General features: G+C 47.1%; 1 protein-coding gene across 7 annotated transcripts in view; it reads right to left on the bottom strand.

Annotated features, from left to right (window-relative positions):
- GRK3 (G protein-coupled receptor kinase 3) overlaps positions 1-22,266 on the bottom strand; it is a 163,798-nt gene that overhangs the window by 119,506 nt on the left and 22,026 nt on the right. For 6 of the 7 annotated variants that reach the window (XR_013390519.1, XM_077917760.1, XM_028703678.2 and 3 more), the window contains exon 2: positions 10,234-10,310. Coding sequence is in view for 5 of the 7 variants with exons in the window: in XM_077917760.1 (XP_077773886.1) it covers positions 10,234-10,310 (77 nt within the window). In the remaining 2 variants the exon portion in view is untranslated. Of the gene's footprint in view, positions 1-7,569; positions 7,685-10,233; positions 10,317-22,266 lie in introns of those variants that run through there. The other variant, XM_028703682.2, reaches the window with a different exon arrangement.

Here is a 22,266-nt window from a genome sequence, read left to right as displayed (position 1 = left end):
GGCTTCGTCGTTTCCCTGTAGCTGTTCCCCCTGCTGAACTGCTCCCCTTACTGTTGCTGAGGCTGCAGTGTGCCTCTGGATCCTCTGGGGACACTCTTTGGCCATGTGCTGTGCACTGTCGCAGATATAACACTTCCTGCTCCCTCTAGGAGCCTTCGCCTTGACTGCTCCTGGTGTTTGGGCTCTGGTCACTGTCTGAGCCCTGGCACCACCTATCTCCATCGGCTCTTCTCCCCCCACTAGTGGAGGCGTGGATTGCGCGCGCCCTGTCTCTCTGGGTAGGGAGTTGTTCTGGCTGGTGTGCGTGCCATACGTCCCTCATCCCTGCTCCAAGGGCGTTCTTCCAGGCGCACTCCTATCGCCAGCGCTCTCTGGACGACTTCTGTGGTGCTGTTAGGTCTCTCTCCCCTCGCCAGCTCATCTTTCACGGCCCCATTTAGTCCCTCCCAGAACAGATCCCTTACGGCAGCGGAGTCCTTCTCCCAGCCCAGCACATTTACTAACGCAAAAAAGCGGGAGTGATATTGTCTCACAGTGGCTTTGCCCTGCTTCAGCCCATGCATTTCCCTCCTGGCCACATCCACATCTACTGTTGATTTAAAACAATCGTCCATAGCCTTGATAAATGCTTTTGAATCAACTTAAGCTGCGAGGGTTCAATTCTATAATGGAGACGGAGCTTACTGTCAGAGCTGCCTCTTCCTTTGCTCTTTCCTCCTCTGGTTCCGCCTGTCCGCTGGGGTCTACTGTCAGAGCTGCCCGAGGTCCCAGCTCACAAAGGACCAACGCCAGTCCGTTGTTATATACAAAAGTCTTTATTGAAGTTCAGTTTCGCTTTCACAGCCGCGGCGCGCAGCTCTACGTCTCAAACTCTAGACCGCTGAAGCTCCGTCTGAATCTCCTCCCCCCAGACACCAGTTTAAGACTCTAGCCTTGCTCCACCTCTTCCTTTGCTCTTTCCTCCTCTGGTTCCGCCTGTCCTCTGGGGTCTTGCCCTTCCTAGACTCTTCTGACGCTGAGTCCCCTGAGTCTTCCCCCTGCCTCCGGCGGGCTTTAGGACCTGGTTCCCAATCCGGGTTTTCTGCTGTCCCGCGCGCCTGTACATTCGAACTTGGCGCGCGCGCCCAGCCGGCAACCTTCCTCCTGACCGTTACACTGCTCCTGTCAATGCTTCCCCCTTCGGTGAGGCTAGCTGGACCTGACCTCCCCTCCCTTCCCCCACTCTCCGATAGAGGCGTGGTCAGCCCTGACTCATCTTCTCTCCCCGCTGGAGGAGACGCTGGCCCTGACACATGGGACTCTTCCCCCCCACTACGCTCTGGTGGGGAAGCTGGTCTTGATCTCCCGTTGCTGCTTTGGGAGTCCCCGCTGGCCCCTTGTTTCTGGTGCGTCCCCCCTGGGACCCCCCTTGCCCTGACCATCGGCGCCCCCTTCTGGGAATCTTCTGGTTCGCTGGAGAAGCTCATGGAATCTCTCGGGTCACTGTCATACTCCCCTACGCTGCCCTCAGATTCTTCTCCTTCGCTCTCCATTTCCTCTCTCCCCTGTGCCTCTGCTCCTGAGCCCCTGACAACAACTTTTAAAAGAAGTCTGTAATGAAATATTGGAAGGGGAAAAGGCACCAGAGTCGTGGAAAGAAGCATATATTACACTTATACCGAAAACAGAGACTGAAAAGACACAGCTTAAGAACTACCGCCCCATATCACTGCTTAATGTGGATTATAAAATTTTTGCAGACATTTTGGCTAGAAGATTAAAAAAGGTGTTAACAGAAGAAATTCATAAAGATCAAGCGGGTTTTCTTGTCTGACAATATGAGGAATATAATTAATATCTTAGAAAAACTACAAGTGAAGATTAATACTAAAGCAGTTTTGATATTTGTGGACGCGGAGAAAGCCTTTGACAACATTTCTTGGAGTTTTATGAAGAAGAATTTACAGGGGATGGGGGTTGGTCACGGTTTTGGAAATGGTATAGGTGCAATCTATTCAGAACAGAAGGCTAAATTAATTGTGAATAACGTAGTGACGGAAGAATTTGATCTTGAGAAAGGAACACGACAAGGTTGCCCAATTTCTCCATTGCTTTTTATATCGGCACTGGAGGTTTTGTTAAATATGATTAGAAAGGACCAATTGGTAAAAGGTATACAAGTGGGAGCCAAACAGTACAAACTGAAAGCATTTGCTGATGATTTGGTATTGACTTTACAGGAGCCAGAATCTAGTACTAAAAGAGTACTGGAACTGATCCAAGAATTTGGTCAGGTAGCAGGTTTTAAGTTGAACAAGACGAAAACTAAGGTTTTAGAGAAAAATCTAACTGAGATCGAGAGAGATAAGTTTCAGAAGGAGACAGGATTAACACTGGTTAAGAAAGTGAAATATCTAGGGGTTAATATGACTGCTAAGAATGTGAATTTATTTAAGGATAATTATGGAAAATGTTGGACTGAAGTGAAAAAGGACTTAGAAATATGGTCAAATTTGAAGTTATCATTGCTAGGTCGAATTGCTGTGATAAAAATGAATGTATTGCCAAGAATGCTGTTTCTCTTTCAAACTGCAAATTTTGGACAAAATGGACTGTTTCAAGAACTGGCAGAGAGATATCTCTAGATTTGTCTGGCAGGGCAAGAAGCCTCGTATAAAATTTAAGATATTAACTGATGCTAAAGAAAGAGGTGGATTTGCCCTGCCAGACCTTAAACTTTATTATGAATCAGCCGCTTTTTGTTGGCTGAGAGAATGGATGCTTCTTGAAAATACTGATGTGTTGGATTTCATAGAATCGTAGAGTTGGAAGAGACCACAAGGGCCATCGAGTCCAACCCCCTGCCAAGCAGGAAACACCATCAGAGCACTCCTGACATATGGTTGTCAAGCCTCTGCTTAAAGACCTCCAAAGACGGAGACTCCACCACACTCCTTGGCAGCAAATTCCACTGTCGAACAGCTCTTACTGTCAGGAAGTTCTTCCTAATGTAGTTTGGATCCATTGCTCCGTGTCCGCTTCTCTGGAGCAGCAGAAAACAACCTTTCTCCCTCCTCTATGCGACATCCTTTTATATATTTGAACATGGCTATCATATCACCCCTTAACCTCCTCTTCTCCAGGCTAAACATGCCCAGCTCCCTTAGCCGTTCCTCATAAGGCATCGTTTCCAGGCCTTTAACCATTTCGGTTGCCCTCCTCTGGACACGTTCCAGTTTGTCAGTGTCCTTCTTGAACTGTGGTGCCCAGAACTGGACACAGTACTCCAGGTGAGGTCTGACCAGAGCAGAATACAGTGGCACTCTTACTTCCCTTGATCTAGATGCTATACTCCTATTGATGCAGCCCAGAATTGCATTGGCTTTTTTAGCTGCCGCGTCACACTGTTGGCTCATTTCAAGTTTGTGGTCAACCAAGACTCCTAGATCCTTTTCACATGTACTGCTCTCAAGCCAGGTGTCCCCCATCTTGTATTTGTGCCTTTCATTTTTTTTGCCCAAGTGCAATACTTTACATTTCTCCCTGTTAAAGTTCATCTTGTTTGTTTTGGCCCAGTTCTCTAATCTGTCAAGGTCGTTTTGAAGTGTGATCCTGTCCTCTGGGGTGTTAGCCACCCCTCCCAGTTTGGTGAAGTTTGGAAGGTTTTAACAATGTATTTGGTTGGCATGCATATCTGTGGTATGACAAGGTTAAAGCACACAAAGGGTTCAAAAACCATATTGTTAGGAAAGCACTGTTTAATGTCTGGATAAGATACAAAGATCTGTTAGAAAATAAAACCCCGAGATGGCTGTCACCAATGGAAGCAAAGGCTCAAAAAAAACTCAATATGGAGGCCAAATGGCCGAAGTATTGGGAAATTCTGGAGCAAGAGGGAGATAGACTAAAACTGCAGAGTTTTGAAAAATTAAAAAATAGAGTGCGAGACTGGCTCCATTATTATCAAATAATGGAGGCATATAATTTGGACAAAAAACTAGGCTTCCAGGTGGAAAAATCAAAATTGGAAACAGAATTGTTAGATCCCAAAGTTAAGAATTTGTCAAGAATGTATAACTTGCTGTTGAAATGGAATACTGAGGATGAAACGGTGAAATCTGCTATGATTAACTGGGCACAAGATGTTGGACATAACATTATGGTGGCTGACTGGGAACAGTTATGGACCACAGGTATGAAGTTTACGGCATGTAATGCCTTAAGAGAGAATTTAATGAAAATGATCTATAGGTGGTACATAACACCAGTCAAGCTTGCAAAAATCTACCATTTGCCTGATAACAAATGTTGGAAATGTAAGGAAGGTACATTCTTTCACCTTTGGTGGACATGCCCAAGGATTAAGAACTTCTGGGAGATGATTTATAATGAAATGAAAAAGGTATTTAAATATACCTTCCTGAAGAAACCAGAGGCCTTTCTCCTGGGCATGGTCGGCCAATTGGTGCCAAAGAAGGATAGAACTTTTTATATGTATGCTACAACAGCAGCAAGAATACTCATCGCAAAGCACTGGAAGACACAAGACTGGAAGACACAGCAGATGAAGCTGATGGACTACATGGAATTGGCGGAAATGACTGGCAGAATCCGAGACCAGGGAGAAGAGTCGGTGGAAGAAGATTGGAAAAAATTCAAAGTATATTTACAGAAATACTGTAAAATTCATGAATGTTAGAAGAATGCTGGAATGAAGTTACATGGTTTTAGCAGAAATGTTATAAAGAACTAAGTAAAAATAGATTGTCAATGGGCCAAAGTGTAAAATTTAAGGTTACAATGTGTTAAGATATATTATAGAACAAAAATTGAGAAAGATGGAAAGGATTTGCTGAAATAGCTAATTGAACTAGAATACAAAAAAGGGAGGTGTGAGGAGGTCGATGAAACAAGTAAATGTTGCAGAATCCGAGACCAGGGAGAAGAGTCGGTGGAAGAAGATTGGAAAAAGTTTAAAGTCTACTTACAGAAATACTGTAAAATTAATGAATGTTAGAATGATGTTGGATAAGAAGTTAAGTGGTTTTTAGCTATAATGCTATAAGGAATATGAAAAAATGGATTATTAACAGATAAAAATTTAATGTTACTATATTTTAAGATTAAAGACTAGGATAAACAAAGAGGGAAAGGATTTGCTGAACGAACAAATTGAATTGGAATACAAAAAAGGGAGGTGTGAGGAGGTCCGGGAAACAAGCAAATGAAAGATAAGTAATGGAAAGATGGAATTGTTTTTAACTATTTTTATTTTGTATTTTTCTTTTTTCTTTTTTCATTTTGTAATACTTTGAAAATCTTAATAAATATCTTTTTTTTAAAAAAAGAAACAAGTAAATGAAAGCTAAAGATAAGGAAATATTGGATGTGTTTTTAAGTGTTTTTGTTTTTCTTATTGTTTTGCTGTATTGTTTTCTGTTTTTCTTTTTATTTTTGATGTATTGTAACTTTTTATTGTCTTTCTTTTTCCCCCTTTTTTTTGTAACTGTTAAACTTCTAATAAATATCATTTTTTTTTAAAAAAAAAGAGAACTACAGTTCACAGGGCTCTCTAGGGAAATGGAACTGACCGTTCTAGTCTGTGATGTAAATATTCCCTCAATTCTCTATCCTGCACCATGGGAGTTAAAGAAATGAGGTGAAGGAAAATTGTGAGCCATCTCATTTTTGTGGCAGCTCCTGGGGTGCCAGAGTAATGCTCAGAAGACCATGAGCATGCATAGGAATGTCCCAAGGAAGATATCCCAGAACCTATTGTAAGTCATGGGCTTGCTCCTAGATGTAACCAGGTATACTGACAGCAACTACCATAAATTTATTTTTAAAGACTCCAACGCTGGCTGGGGCTGGTGAGAGTTGGAGTCCAACAACAGCTACTCAAGGTTCCCCACACCTGCTCTAGAAGATAAGCCTGTTAGCCCTACAAGTGAGTAAAGCTGAAAAGCAGCTGGAGTTAACAATGGACAGCTAAAACCATCCGCTTTCCCCAAAACAGCTGGACACACACTTTCTGATGCCAATAGTGATTATAATGATAATGATGATTAATAATTTTATTTATTTATTTATCGTCCATCTGGCTGGGATTCCCCAGCCACTCTAGGCGGCTCCCAATAGAATATTAAAAACATGATAAAACATCAGTCATTTAAAAACTTCCCTAAACAGGGCTGTCTTCAGATGTCTTCTAAAAGTCAGGTAGTTGTTTATTTCCTTGACATCTGATGGGAGGGCGTTCCACAGGGTGGGTGCCACTACTGAGAAGGCCCTCTGCCTGGTTCCCTCTAACCTCACTTCTCACAGTGAGGGAACCGCCAGAAGGCCCTCAGAGCTGGACCTCAGTGTCCGGGCAGAACAATGGAGGTGGAGACGCTCCTTCAGGTATACTGGGCTGAGGCCATTTAGGGCTTTAGAGGTCAGCACCAGCACTTTGAATGGTGCTTAAAAACGTACTGGGAGCCAATGTAGATCTTTCAGGACCAGTGTTATTCTGAATTAGTTGTAGTTTCTGGGTCACCTTCAAAGGTAGCCCCAGGTAGAGCGCATTGCAGTAGTCCAAGCGGGAGATAACTTATGACAAGAGCCTCACAAGATCATTTTTAATAGCAAAGCCTACCTGTGCTGGTCCCGGGGGGGGGGGGGGTGTTACCATGCGGCGAGGTCAGAGTCCGGTCCTGGGTCGAGGGTCTGGAGGCTGTCCGTCAAGGGCAAGGTGGGGTCCAAGGCAAGAAGCCGGGCGTGGTCAGGAACTCCGGAAGAGCAGGTCAGGGTGCTGGCAGGAACAGGTTTCCAGCGATGTTGCTCCCGCAACCTGGGACTGGGCTGACTGGCCTTTATCTCCTCTGAGGCCAGGGGCCGTCCCGGCCCCACAGGTGACCCGCCTCTCCTGGCCTTAAGGCGAGCTCTCCTCCTGAGAGAACCCAGTTCCCTCCGCCTCTCTGCCCTGAGCCTCTGCAGCTCAGGAGAGGCTGGAGGGTTACTGGACCCAGAGGCAACCTCACCTTCCCCTGACAAGGCTGGGAGAGGAGCACCTGCAGGCAATGGGTCCTCAATCACCTCCAGAGCCAGAGTGGATATATCTGGTGTCTGCTCCTAAGGATCCGGCACAGGTGCAGGCCCTTCAGATTCAAGCCCCTGCCCTGGTGGCGGGGACTCCTGTGCAGGCTGGGATTCCTCAGGTTCAGCCTCTGAATCAGATTCCCAGGCCATCACACTACCACATCTAAGGGACATGGGTGGCGCTGTGGTCTAAAACCACAGAGCCTAGGGCTTGCCAATCAGAAGGTCGGCGGTTTGAATCCCCACGATGGGTTGAGCTCCCGTTGCTTGGTCCCCGCTCCTGCCAACCTAGCCGTTCGAAAGCACAAAGTGCAAGTAGATAAATAGGCACCTTCCCTCCAGCGGGAAGGTAAACGGCATTTCCATGCGCTGCTCTGGTTTCACCAGAAGCAACTTAGTCATGCTGGCCACATGACTCGGAAGCTGTATGCCGGCTCCTTCAGCCAGTAAAGCAAGATGAGCACCCCAGAGTCGTCCGTGATTGGACTTAACGGTCAGAGGTTCCTTTACCTTTTTACCCCATGTATTTGATGTTCTTGTTCAGGTACATCTTTCTAGAAAAATGTGTAGCCTCCTTTTTCTTCCTTCAGTAGTCCCTCACCTGATCTTCGAGTTTCTTGAAGCGCTGCAAGATCAATGTTAAAACGTCACAGCTGTCTTGCAATGATGGCAAGTTCTGCGTTCGGGATGCTTATTATCTGTGTTATCTGACAAAGTCCATATATTCCCTGTTCTAAACTTCAATTTTCTTTTACGACTACTGGGTGGTCAGGGGAAAAGGGAGGCAGACTAGGTTTAGGGCACCTAGGTTTAGGGCACCACTCACCACCACGACAATGTGAGTGATCCAATGTGATCCAGTGAGCGAGTGCTTCCCTATAACCTCGCTTCTCGCAGTGAGGGAACCAGCAGAAGGCCCTCAGAACTGGACCTCATTGTCTGGGCTGAACGATGGGCGTGGAGACACTCCTTCAGGTATACTGGGCCAAGGCCGTTTAGGGCTTTAAAGGTCAGCACCAACACTTTGAATTATGCTTGGAAATGTACTGGGAGGACTTTCAGGACCAGTGTTATATGGTCTTGGTGGCTACTCCCAGGCACCAGTCTAGCTGCCACATTCTGGATTAGTTGTAGTTTTTGGGTCACCTTGAAAGGTAGCCCCACGTAGAGTGCATTGCAGTAGTCCAAGCAGGAGATAACTAGAGCATGCACCACTCTGGCAAGACAGTCCGTGGGCAGATAGGATCTCAACCTGCGTACCAGATGGAACTGGTAGATAGCTTCCCTGGACACAGAATTGACCTGCGCTTCCATGGACAGCTGTGAGTCGAATATGACTCCCAGGCTGCACACCTGGTCCTTCAGGGGCATAGATACCCCATTCAGGACCAAGGAGTCCCCCACAGCTGCCTGCCCCCTGTCCCCCCAAAACAGCACTTCTGCCTTGTCAGGAATCAACCTCAGTCCGTTAGCTGCCATCCATCTTCCAATTGCCTCCAGACACTCACACAGGACCTTCACTGCCCTCACTGGTTCTGATTTAAAAGAGAGGTAGAGCTGGGTATCATCCACACACTGATGAACACTCATCCCAAACCCCCTAATGATCACTCCCAGCGGCTTCATATAGATGTTAAAAAACATGGGGGAAGAGGACAGAACCCTAAGGCACCCCACAAGTGAGAGCCTAGGGGTCTGAACACTCATCCCCCCCCCCTTTCTGGACACAGCCCAGGAGGAAGGAGTGGAACCACTGTATAACAGTGCCGCCAGCTCCTCTAGACGGTCCAGAAGGATGTTATGGTTGATGGTGTCAAAGGCCATTGAGAGATCCAGCAAAACTAGGAAACAGCTTTCACTTTTGTCCCTAGCCCACCGAAGATCATCAACCAGCGCAACCAAGGCAGTTTCAGCCCCATGATGAGGCTTGAATCCCAATTAGAAGGGATCCAAATGGTCTGCATCCTCCAGGAGTACCTGGGGTTCTTCAGGAACCACCTGCTCAATCAGCTTGCCCAAGAATGGAAGATTTGAGACTGCAATCCCAACCACTTGCACTGCTAAGCCACAGTTAGAACTATGGTTCCACAAAAACAGACAAGGCATAGCTATGGCAAACATTTCCAAACTGTATGATGTTGTGGTGGCATGCCTTGAGCAATCAAGTTACCATCCTGGACACGAGCCACCTTACTGGATGCATCCATCAGTCTATGTTCCTCAGACTGGGGAGGCCCCATGGAAGACTGACACCCCTTCCCACACCCACAAGGGAGGTGTTAGATCACAGGCCCAGGCTTCAGCTGAACCTTCCTCCTACCTGGAGCCCTCCAGAGGTCAACTCCCATCAGCCCCAAGCAGCACAGCCAATTGTCATGGCTGATGGAAGTTGTAGTCCAAAGCATCTCGAGGGCACCAGGTTGGGGAAAGCTGCTACACATAGCTGATCCAGTGGGAAATGTCAAAAGCCCCACCCTTGCCAGGAAAGCACAGTCCTATCCCTGAGCCAAGAGGACAGATCTATTGGGAGTCTGTTGTTACGCACCATGTGCAGAGTATGGCTTGTGAAGCTGGTTGGAGAGCAGACTTTACCTGTTGCCATCACACACAGACGGAGATGCTTGCAGAGTAAGAAAAATAACAAAATTGCTTATCATAGGAAGTACATAACTTGGAAATAAATGTTTCTAAACTAACTAACTAGTCTAGAAAAGACAAAGACAGTGATAATTTTTTCTCTGTGGTCCAAGAGAGAAGTGTAAGGAGGAGGATGGAGCTCTAAACAGGCTGCAACCTAAGCTGTATCAGTCCAAACTTTGAAGGATAGGGAGGTCAGCACAGAGGTCAAAGGTACAGGGATAGTCAGGAGGTCTCTTGCTGTTTTAAGCACATGCAAATCCTTTTCTGCCAGCTGAGTTGCACCCCAATTTCCAACAAAAATCCCAGAATCAAAAACCAACTGGGCTCTTAACTCGCAGTCCATTGTTCTGTCACATTATCAAAAATATATCTCACATCTTGCTTTGTATGTGAAGCACCATTTGCCTCCCAATTTCCCCTCAGGAAAGCACACAACTCCGCCCCAGATATCCACATTTTGGAAAACACCAATTTATAGCATGCAGTTCTGAACATCAGCGTGGGAGGAGTAAAAAAAAGCACACGATGGCTTACCAATCTTCTGACTAAAAATCTTGTCAAAGGTTAATTCACCTCTCTCCTCCAAATACTTCTGCATCACGCTGCGGATACTGAAAGAGAAATCACAGACACACATTACTCCTTGCAACCACACACACAACAAGGAAATGAAGAAAGAGAGGTATAAAAAGGTACCTTTAAAAGATAGATATGGTGAACAACAGGCCAAATCAACTACAAAACCCTGAAGATGTCATCCTGAAGGATTTGGGGTTTTGGTTTTCAATCAGAAATGGATAAATCAAACAGAAAATGTCTGCATGGGATTCACTTTCACATGCATGTATGTGAGTATTAGTGGTTGCTACCTTTTGGAGGCCAGTAGACATATTTGGGATTTTGAGAGAGGGCCGTGGGCACCACCCACTTTGCTTGCTCCTCTCCCAACAGATTTGTTGGTGGTTTGGAGGGGATCCCTTTTAAATAATTGTGAGGATCCCTAAGGATCTGTGCCTCAATTCTATGTTTTTGTACCACAGCAGCACTGGAAACCACCAGATCAGTGAATTCAGATCAGTTATTGTCAGGGAACTGCCATCGGAGCTAGAGGCGGAGGGAAGGCTCCAGAGTGATGCTGGAGAGGGTCCCAGCAGGGAGAGAGGCAGCCCATCTGCTGGGAAGGAAATCAGCGTAACACCAGTGGAGAAGGGGGGCAGATGGGGGAATCGGAGAGGAGGCTCCAGGACTCTTCGCCGGAGACCAGCGGAGAAAGTACGGGTACTCCGCTGCCCACACCTTCCCTGCGCAGAAGACTTCCACGCAGGGAGAGTAGGAGGAGACTTGGCGTCAAACAGCTTTTATGCTGGAAAAGGTTCAAGAAACACCCACTGACGGATTCTGCCAGCGACTGAGACAGTCACAATGCTGGAGGCTGTTCAGTCAGAAAGGGTTAACCAGGTAACCTAGCCAGGAGTGGCGGCAACTTACGCACGAGCAATCCCTAAACCCATTACAGTTATGTCAGTGGAAAAATACATGATTGGTGATTTGATGGCAGTTGGAGAGGGAGACTGTAGGCAAAAATAATTTGCAAATTTCAAATTTCATTGCATATGGCCTTCTCTGGCCTCCCCCACATATCCTGCATTATTCTGACGCCATCTCTCCCCTAACTCCTGTTTTGCTCCACTTTCTCCCACCAGGCCATTCAGCTTTACTCCTGAAATCCCCCCCCCCCTACTCTTTCCCCATCTCTAACCTCCATGGTCGGAGGCAGTATGCCTCTGAATATCAGTTGCTGAGAATCACAATTGTGTAGAGTGCTGTGGGGCTTGCATCCTGCCTGTGGGCTTCCCACTGGGGTATCTGGTTGGCACTGTGAGAACAGGATGCTGGACTAGATGGACACCCACTGGCCTGATCCAGCAGGGCACATCTTCTGTAAACATGACTCTGAGAAGCCCACAAACACACACAGCATTAGCAACTGCCCCTTCCTGCTGTTGTTCCGCAGCAACTGGTTTTGAGGCACACTGTCTCCAGTACCAGAGGCAGAATATAACCACCATGACTAGTAGCTGTCGGGGACTGGCAGGACCCAGGCGAGTGTGCACCAGGGGAAGGGGGCTGCTGGCTGACTCGGGAGAGGGGCCCTGTGAACCAGCCAGGAGGCAAGAGGCAGAGGCAGGAAAACCTTCAGAGTTGGAGGGTAGAGTTCAGGATGGGTTGGTAGACGAGGAGGAAGAGGCAGATCAGGCAAGTGAAGGGCCAAATGCTTCCCCACCCTCTCCCAGAACCAGGAGGAGATTGAAGAGGGAAGAACAGAGGCAGTTCTTATGCAGCTGTAGTCTCCACCTGTGTGCATGCAGCCCAACAGGGAAGGTGCATGTGATGGACAGCAGAGTGAGACCAGGATCTGGGGATGCAGTGCCTCAGAATTCCACCAGGGGGCTGGAGCCTCTCTCTGATTGGCCACCAAGCCAGAGGGGGTGGAGACAGCACTTTGGGAGGGAGAATAAAAGGGGCTGTTTCTGAGAGATGGAGATGGAGGGATTTGGTTCTGATCAGTGTGTGGAACATGTACCCTAAGGAAAATATCTACAGCTAGAGAAAAGAGCCTCTGAGCTTAGGCTGGAAGACAATGTTGTGTGTATTGGGAGAGTATTCAGAGAGGAGTGAATTGGAGGGCTGAGCATGAGCCAGGAGAAGTAGAAGCTGTCTCCTTGGGTCTCCTTCCAGTCAGGAGAGGAGACATCTTCTAGAAAGAAAAGAAGAACCTAAGTCCAGTTAAGAGGGGTGTGGGGATCCCCTGGGTCTGTTGTATTATTTGAAGCACCTCAGGGGTGTGACTGTTAAAAGGTTGGGTAACTGACAGAAAGTACCACCTGGTTTAAGAACCAAAGTATTAAGATGTAACACTATGGCGATCACACAGTGTCCCCGGACGTTTGACAGTCTACTGATTCCTGTGCCACCGTGCTCGCTTCGCCGCTGCCACCAGCCCGTTACTCTCGGGTACACACTGAGTCCAGACAGTTTTTAAAATTGAACCAAATAACCAAGTTTATTTTATAAGCATTAACAAGTTTATGGTTTCAGATAATTTTTCTTGTCAGTCTCTTAACCTTAGTTTCTTTACGGCCTATACCTTCCTAATACCTTCTGACTGATTATCCCAACTGTTTAACTGACTCCTCTTAACAGATTCTCTCACTCTCTCACATCAGACTTGCCCAACCCACCGACTTATCCTCCCTCTCTCTTCTCTAACTCCAGACTGACTTCTTAACAACTCTAACTCTAACCCCTCCCCTTGGGTTCCTATTGGTTAATCATTTTACACTTAGTTAACCCTTTCCTTGTGACCCAGTATGATGTCACACACCTAGGAGGGCAAACGCCACAAACACAGCAACTGAGTTAAGGAACTGAAGTGAAATAACTGAAAATAAGCTTAGCATTTACCATCTAGTCTAGAAACCTGTAACATCTACCTGAAACGTAATAACTGAACATAAGCAACTGAAGTTTAAAAGAAGCTGTGCTTGATTAGAAGCCTGTCACATCCATTAGTTTTAATATAACTATTAAGTTAATCATTTTCTGAAAGAACACTGCTTCCTGATATAACCTTTGTTTTATCCACTTTGTTCTGTAAAATAAATCTTTCTTTGTTCAACTTTTGCCTGAGTTTCCAAGTTCCTAAGAATTCCTTCACACTAAATCCAAGAGATAGCCTTTGGTGGTTAGAAATATACTTATAGGAATCATACAGAAGTGGGGGATTCTTCACAGTGCATAAACTGGCGGAGGGGGTGAGCCCCCCTGTTAATGAACTTTTTTCACACAATGCATAATTTTATATACAGTACCTCTAAACCACTCGCTAAAGTAAAATGTTCCAAACACTGTAACTTTTCTTCACAGGGGAGTTGCTCCTTGCCCTTGATCATTTGGGTTGCCCTCTTCCTGCTAAGATCCCCACCTCTCACAACATGCAAGCTCATGTTTAAATGCCATCAGCAGAAACGGTTCTTTGCCTTTGCGTGAGTGACCAGATGTGAGGATTGGTTTGTCTTACAAATGAGTTGTGGTTCATTTGCTTATGCATATAATATACCCCGTCCATCCAGCTGGGTTTACCCAGCCCATCTAGGCAGCTCCAAACAGATTAAAAACAGAATAAAACATCAAACATTAAAAACTTCCCTAAACAGGGCTGCCGCCTTCAGATGTCTTCTAAAAGATAGTTGTTTATTTCCTTGACATCTGATGGGAGGGTATTCCACAGGTCAAGCACCACTACTGAGAAGGCCCTCTGCCTGGTTCCCTGTAGCCTCACTTCTCACAGTGAGGGAACCACCAGAAGGCCCTCGGAGCTGGACCTCAGTGTGTGGGCAGAACGATGGGGGTGGAAAACACAAGGGCAGACTAGGACCAGCTTGAGAAGGTTTGATCTTCTGCCTCCCCAACTCAGTAGGAAACATGAGGCAGCTAGGACTTGGCCATGTTTTGCAACTACAGGAAGTCTTTAAGGGAGAGGAGACTTTAAAGCTAAGCTATGCCTCCATGGTCTGAGGCAGAAATACCCTAAGCAGTCTCAAAACGGCTAACATTCTCCTTTCCCTTCCTCCCCCACAACAAACACGCTGTGAGGTGAGTGGGGCTAAGAGACTTCTGAGAAGTGTGACTAGCCCAAGGTCACCCAGCAGCTGCATGTGGAGGAGCGGAGACACGAACCCAGTTCACCAGATTACGAGTCCACCGCTCTTAACCACTACACCACACTGAGAACAGGATGTTGGGCGAGACGTGCCCCTTTGGGTCTGATCCAGCAGGCTCTTCTTGTGTTCTTAAGAAATGGAGAGGTGCTTCTTCCCAAAGGGAACACAAGACCTGCCATTTGTTCAAATAAATGAGGATCGCCACATTAGTCACATGTGGAGATAGTAGGAATGAATCATCCCTGCATATTTCAGTGGGGGCTGAAAGAAGATGCTGAGGAAAGGACTTTGTAAGGAGATAGGGAGGAATCAGTACAGGTCTGTAAAAATTGTACTGAAGACCATGAGAATATCTTGCACACAGAAAACCACACTAGCAAGGACCTGTTTGCATTTCTTAGGCACTGCTGGACAGAAAGCCAAATCTTAAGACATTTGCTTCTACTTGGGCAAACAACCAGGCCTGCCTGTAGCCTGGCCCTGGTCAAAGCCTGGCAGGCAGCTTGTCAAAGCAGCAGAACTGCCCTCTGTGCACAGCTGGGACTGTTTCCTAGTTCTACTGGAAGGCAGCCAGACCACCTGCTGCTGCTGCTGCCATGCTAAGATGTCTACCTGCCCAGCAGGAGAGGTGCATAAAGATCTAAGGTGTGGCATGGCGACACACTTCTCTATTCCACCAGAGATGATGCCAAGGGCTACAGGGGAGCTCTGGCTGACCCAGCACCAGTAGCCTGGTTCATCCAAGGTTGGTCCCGTTCTGGCACACTCATTTCTGTAGCTCAAACTCAAGCTAATGTTGTTTCAAGCAGTTCCCTTCACGGAAGGCATCCCAAAAGGGGGGCAGGAGGGGAGAAGCGATTTCCCACCCAAAGAACCCCAGCAGCTGGAAATGAGTGTCGCTTTAAAAAGCTTCCTGCCCTTTCTTTTGAGCAACAGCCACTTTCTTCTGTCACCTTGTGACTGCAGTTATTTTGGCATCTGCTGTGCTCTATGCATCAGGACAAATAAAGCACATTGGGGTTAGGTGTGCCAGGCTTTTAATGAGTGAGGTGCAAGTTGGCACTGGTGCCCTGCCTTGCAAATTAGCATCACAAAAGTATAACCGGATCGCAAAACATTTTATTCAAGTTGTTTACCCAGGCATTCCTTTGGTCACTTATTAGTAGCACGTCAAAGGAACCAAGTCTCTTTCTGTTTACACATGCTTCCAAGCTGGTTGCCTAGAGATTCTTACTCACCACAGATGATTAGGCAAGAGATGGTTTGTAAGTCTGGCTCCACCTCCTTGACAATGCCTGCTCATAGCACAACCTCCAACACAACCTCCAAGCTAGATACACCAAAGGCCATCCAGTTCAACACATCCAGTTCATACCAGAAACAAGCCAGTTTCTTTGAAACAAGAAGAAATTGCTGAGCCATTTGTAAATGTGTCCACCTATACAATGCTCTATACTCATAGCTGAAAGCATTTCTCTGGGAAAGGCCTTCCAAAACTCTCATTTTATGTAATTAGTCTCATAAAGTTCATTCATTATTTTGAAGTGAAAAAAAGTAATGTCAACACTGCTAGCAACAGCTTTCCAGAGATTCTGGAAGAGAGGGAGTGGGGTGAGTGACTTTTCTTTCTTTTTTTTAAGCAACCCTTTAACCACAGGTTAAAGGTTGACAGGAACCCAACAGCTGTAGCTCCTATCCCAAACACCAGCAATTTTAAACCAAGAAGGCCTCTGCAGATTTATATATTTTGAAAATGTTCACCTTCCGTTCTCACTGACCAGGCAAACTCTCCCATCTTTCAAACCCTGTGACTGTTCTTGTTTTCCTCCAAACCATCCTCTGATCAACAAGTTGTGCCCCGTCCTCATTCATAATGCATGAGAAAGAGAGTCAATTAATATATCTACTCTTCTTTAAAACAGCAAAGAGCCAGCGCAGAAGAGCTCTTAAGTGCTTAAGCCTGAGATCATGAGGTGCCCCAGGAGAACGTGATGGAGGCTGTGTCTGTGGAAAAGAGGCTCACACTAGTGATGTTAAATTCTTGAGAATAATCTTTTGGAGAACATTCTCGAGAATATTCTTGATTAATGAGAATATTAGATAATTTTCATTTAAAATAGGAGAATATTCATTTAATGCATTTAATGCTTCTAATAGGTCTAACACTTAATAACTGTTTTGGTGACTAAAACACAGCTTGATAAACAAAACTATATGCATAGGTAGAAAAAAGAAGTCATTAACATTAAATATATTATCGTTATATGATAATATATTTCAGTATGTCAAATATAAATGGCAGTGTCAGGGCTGCCTCAGGTCCCAGCTCACAAGAGACCAACGCCAAGTCCAGTTTATATACAAAAATGTTTATTGAAGTTCATTGTACGCTCCACAGCCGAGGCGCGCAGCCCTACGTCTGTTACCCTGAGTCCCCTCTGAGTCAGTCCCTCCTCTGCACCAGTTTAAGAGGGCTGTGCTGCTCCACCTCTTCCTTTCCTTCCTTTTCCGCAGGGTCTTCCTGCCCCCTGGGGTTTCGCCCCTCCTGGATTCCCCTGACGCGGAATCCCCAGCTCATGTAGGGAATCCCTGATGTAACGGTGAGGTCAGTACACCAATAGGAATCCAGTACTGCCCAATGTCCAGAACATGCACTCAGGAAACTGAGTCTCCCTAATAGGACGCCTGGTGCAAACTAATGACTTCCTAAAAATCCCTGCAACCCTCTCTCCCTGCCCACACGACCCGGGTTGCTGTGTATAAGAGAAGCCTGGCAGACAAGCAGCAGCAAGAACAGGCCCACCTGCCATGACCATCCAGGTATCTGTTATACATGCCTGGTCAATTCTACCATCCACAATCAGATTATGGATGGCACTGGTCTTACTGGTCATTTACCTGGTATTACACAGGTATCTTCACGAAAAACACAGGACTGCCCCCCACTGCTTTGGATTCCCGGATGAATCCCCGCTTCAAATTGTGCTCTATGAACTCCCTGAGTTCTTGCATCTCATCCTCAGACATGGAATACAGCTTGGCAGTCGGCAGCGTCGCCCCTGGTAACAAGTCAATCGCACAGTCGTAGGGCCGGTGGGGTGGCAACTGGTCAGCTTCCTTTTCGCAGAAGACCTCCAAAAACCCCTTGTACTTGTGGGGCACTGCCTGCACCATGCTGAGGTGTAACTGCCGCCCTTCCTCCTGGCCCTCCTCCTCCTGGCCTGTCTGGATGCAATGTTGTGCGCAGTAAGATGAGCCAAAGGTGAGCTGCCGCTGGTACCACGCTAATGTTGGACTGTGTCTATCCTGCCAGCTCATGCCTAACACTATAGGCGTGTCTGACAGGCGGGTGACATTGAAGCTGATGACCTCGCGATGATTCCCAATCTGCATCACCATGGGTGGCGTCTGTTGCACCACTTGCCCGCCCAGCAACTTCCTGCCATCGACCGTGACGACGTTCAGGGGCAGTGTGGCTGGTAGAAGCGCTATGCGATGCTGCTTGACGAACTGCACCCCCACGAAGTCCGCGTTGCTACCGGAGTCGATTGTAATGGGGACTTCCAGGGTGGGTCCATTGGGCAGCTGGAGCGTTGCAGTGAGCTGCACCACCGGCTTGGGTGGTAAGGGGTCTGTATGCTGCAAAATCGCTGGGGACTGCTTTACTGACTCGCCTGGCTGAGCCCCAGCATCGCTGACTCCAGCCAGGCACTGTCATTTCCCTGAAGCTGCTCTCCGTGAAGCACCTCTTCTGTTACTGTTGCTAATGCTGCAGTGTGCTTCTGGAGCCTCTGGGGACACTCTTTGGCCATGTGCTGCACACTGTCACAGATGTAACACTTCCTTCTCCCTCTAGGAGGCTTCGCCTTGACTGCACCAGACGCTGGGGCTCCGGCCGCTGTCTGAGCCTTAGCACCACCAAGCTCCATCGGTTCCTCCCCCTGCCTCAGCAGAGGCGAGGGATGCGCACGGCCCAGATCCCTGGGAATAAAAGGAGGCGCTTTAGCTGGTGCGCGCACCTGGCGACCCTCCTCACTGTGCCAAGGACATTCTTCGTGCCGCACTCCAATCGGGAGTGCCCTCTGCACGACGTCTGCTAGGGTCTGAGGTCTGTCTCCCCTGGCCAATTCATCCTTTATGGAGCCATGGAGCCCTTCCCAGAACAAATCTCTCACTGCTTGGGAGTCCTTTTCCCAACCCAGTACGTTCAGCAATGCAAAAAAGCGAGAATGGTACTGACGCACTGTTGCTTTGCCCTGCCGCAATCCATGCATCTCCCGACACGCCACATCAACGTCCACGGTAGATAGGAAGCAAGCGTCCATAGCTTTGATAAATTCGTCAGAATCTCTGCGGGCAGGACCATCTTCGCGCCACAAATTGCGCAGCCAGGCTCTAGCTTCCCCATGCAAGTGGGACACAATAAAACCCACTTTCTCCTCCTCATCTTTAAAGTCTTTCTGAAGCAAATGCAGCGCATATACGACGTCTGCTCTGAAACTGGGATAGTGCTTCAGGTTCCCATCGAAGTGGGCTACTAAACTGCCCCCCCGCCTTCCGAGTCCGATTCCCTCTGATCTGGACCCCGGGAACCCCTCTTTGCACGCACATTCCCACCTGACTTGCAGATCGTGGCATCGCGCCTCCGCTTCTTCACTCTTCTTCTGGGAGACCACTACCGCAGTGGAAAGCTCGGAGACTGCGTTTCAGAGGGCTGCCAACTGTTCCTCCGCATTCATGGCTGCCAAACTTCGTGAGCTTTGCAAAAAAAAATTTGCGTTCTTTTTGAGAGGGGACTTACTGTCAGGGCTGCCTCAGGTCCCAGCTCACAAGAGACCAACGCCAAGTCCAGTTTATATACAAAAATGTTTATTGAAGTTCATTGTACGCTCCACAGCCGAGGCGCGCAGCCCCACGTCTGTTACGCTTAGACCGCTGAAGTCCCCTCTGAGTCAGTCCCTCCTCTGTACCAGTTTAAGAGGGCTGTGCTGCTCCACCTCTTCCTTTCCTTCCTTTTCCGCAGGGTCTTCCTGCCCCCTGGGGTTTCGCCCCTCCTGGATTCCCCTGACGCGGAATCCCCAGATAGCTCTTCCCCCCTCCTGCGTGCTTTGGGACCTGGCTCCTCCTCCGGGCTCCCTGTTCTTCCGCGCGCCTCCACATTTGAACTTGGCGCGCGTTCGCAACCGCTAACCTTCCTCTTGACAGTTACACTACTCCCTGCACTACTCCCCTCCCCTTCCTGGAGGATGTCTTGTTCCGATCTCCCCTCCCTCTCTGCTTTCGGACCTGCTTCTCCTGTCACTCTGGAATCTCCACCCCCTTCACTGCGCTCTGGCGGAGAAGCCGGTCCCGACTCCCAGCTCCCACTTTGGGTTCCCCCGCTGGTCCCCTGCTCCTGACGAGTCCCCCCTGTGACTCCCCTTGGCCTGACCACAGGCGCCCCCTTCTGGGAATCCTCCGATTCACTTGAAAGACTCACGGAATCCCTCAAGTCATCGTCATCCTCTTCCTCGCTGCCCTGGGATTCTTCCCCCTCGCTCTCTGTCTCCTCCCTCACCTGTGCCTCTGTCCCTGAACCCCTGACAGGCACCTTGTACCAATGAATGGCACTGCAAAAATCAGTTACTGGCACTAAATAAAAATATAGAAATGTTAACTGTTTAAATCAAGGCCACCTCACATGCTGCTACATATAACTGTATAGACCTAGGTACTTTAAGTGTATAAACCATTAAAGCTACTTTCTGTTAAAAAAAAAATCACACTGTATGGCCAAGGATATAGAATTGCTAAGAATAAGGTCACCGCAAAATAGAAAAAAGGCTATTACATATAGTTGAAATACATATGAATTCAAATGTTCATCCAATTAAATGCATAGCTTTTTTTTAAAAAAATGTTTTCTGTAGCTCACATTTCAAAACTGCCAACGGTAAATGACACAATGCCCAGTAACGTAACTGGATCAAAAAAATCACTATTCATTACTGTTATGTACTGAAGTTCTCACCTGGGCCAGCAGGGGGATACTGTAGATAGTTATGCAAATGAAGGATCGAAAGTGACGTTCAGTGATTGGATAGTTTTAGAAAGTTGCTACAGTTACATTGTTCTGGAGCTCTATATAAGCAGGCTGACTGAGCTCTTCAGTTCAGTTCTCTTCTGGCTTCTGAATAAACAAGAGCTGTTTGAAGAACCGCTGTGTCGTCTGATATGTTCGCCCACAACTTAACAATTACTTACACTGGTAACATCATAGCTTGACATATTAGTTACTAGATTTTTTTTAATGTGGGTTGTAAAACTGGTTCTTACATTAGAGTTTAAAGTTTGTGGAGAATAATAAATTTTTATTAAGGTTTTCAAAGTATTAAAAAATACTTTTTATTAAGGTTTTCAAAGTATTAAAAGTATTAAAAAAAAAATAAAGTTTGTGGAGAATATTCTCCGGAGAATTTTCTAGCAGAGAGTTTTCTCCACAAACCATAAATTCTAATGTAAGAACCAGTTTTACAACTCACAATGTAAAAATCTAGTAAATCTAACTCAGGCATAGGCAAATTCGGCCCTCCAGATGTTTTGGGACTACAATTCCCATCATCCCTGATCACTGGTCCTGTTAGCTAGGGATCATGGAAGTTGTAGTCACAAAACATCTAGAGGGCCAAGTTTGCCTATGCCTGATCTAACTCAATCTGTGCAGCAGAAGAAAAGAGTGTGTGATTGAGCCACCCCAAAGGGAACTCCGAGCACATGCAGGAGGCATTCTGTGCACAACTAGGCTTTTGGTTTTGCTTACCTTTGCTTTTTGCACCGCAACCATCCTCCATAGAGCTGCAGGGGCCTTTTATTCTTCTTTTAAAATTGTGTTTTAAATTGTGTTTTTACTTTTACTTTTTACTGTAAATTGTTCTGTAGCCTTTTTTGCAGCAGAGGGGGGATGAACCCAGGCAGTCCATAGCCCTGGTTAGCTCCGCATTCCAGCAGGCCACCCGGGCATCAGCTAAGAAGCCATCAACATGGGATAAAACATCCCTTACCACTCTCCAGAAGCCATTTGGATCTATTAAGTGGCAACAATGGACCATTCAAATCAATCCCACCTCCCTGCGGAGGGGAAGGGTCACAGACCATGGTACTTCTTTTGTTCCACTGGAATTTAGTGTCAGATCACCCACGTCTACAGAGGTAAACACCAGATCTAAGGCATGTTCATGGCATTCGAGTATGGCCAGAGTTATTCAGGGACAGACCCATGGAGGCCATGCTTTCCATGAAGTCCCAAGTGGCCCCTTGTAAGGTCATGTTGACATGACTGTTAAAATCCCCTAGGACCACCAGACTAAGTGTCTCCAGGAGAACATACACCATGACCTGAAGCAGCTCATGTAGGGAATCCCTGATGTAACGGTGAGGTCAGTACACCAATAGGAATCCAGTACTGCCCAATGTCCAGAACATGCACTCAGGAAACTGGGTCTCCCTAATAGGACGCCTGGTGCAAACTAATGACTTCCTAAAAATCCCTGCAACCCTCTCTCCCTGCCCACACGACCCGGGTTGCTGTGTATAAGAGAAGCCTGGCAGACAAGCAGCAGCAAGAACAGGCCCACCTGCCATGACCATCCAGGTATCTGTTATACATGCCTGGTCAATTCTACCATCCACAATCAGATTATGGATGGCACTGGTCTTACTGGTCATTTACCTGGTATTACACAGCACCACCTTGAGGTCCTGCAGGCCTTGATGATACCTGTATACTTCTGGTCAGAACCAGACCTGGAGGCAGGGACAGCCTTAAGACAGTGACTAAACTGGCCTACTTGGTAATGACGTGGTC

Source organism: Podarcis muralis, chromosome 13, assembly GCF_964188315.1.
Source record: "Podarcis muralis chromosome 13, rPodMur119.hap1.1, whole genome shotgun sequence".
Classification (NCBI taxonomy): Eukaryota; Metazoa; Chordata; class Lepidosauria; order Squamata; family Lacertidae; genus Podarcis; species Podarcis muralis.
This window is presented reverse-complemented; position numbering and strand designations above follow the sequence as displayed.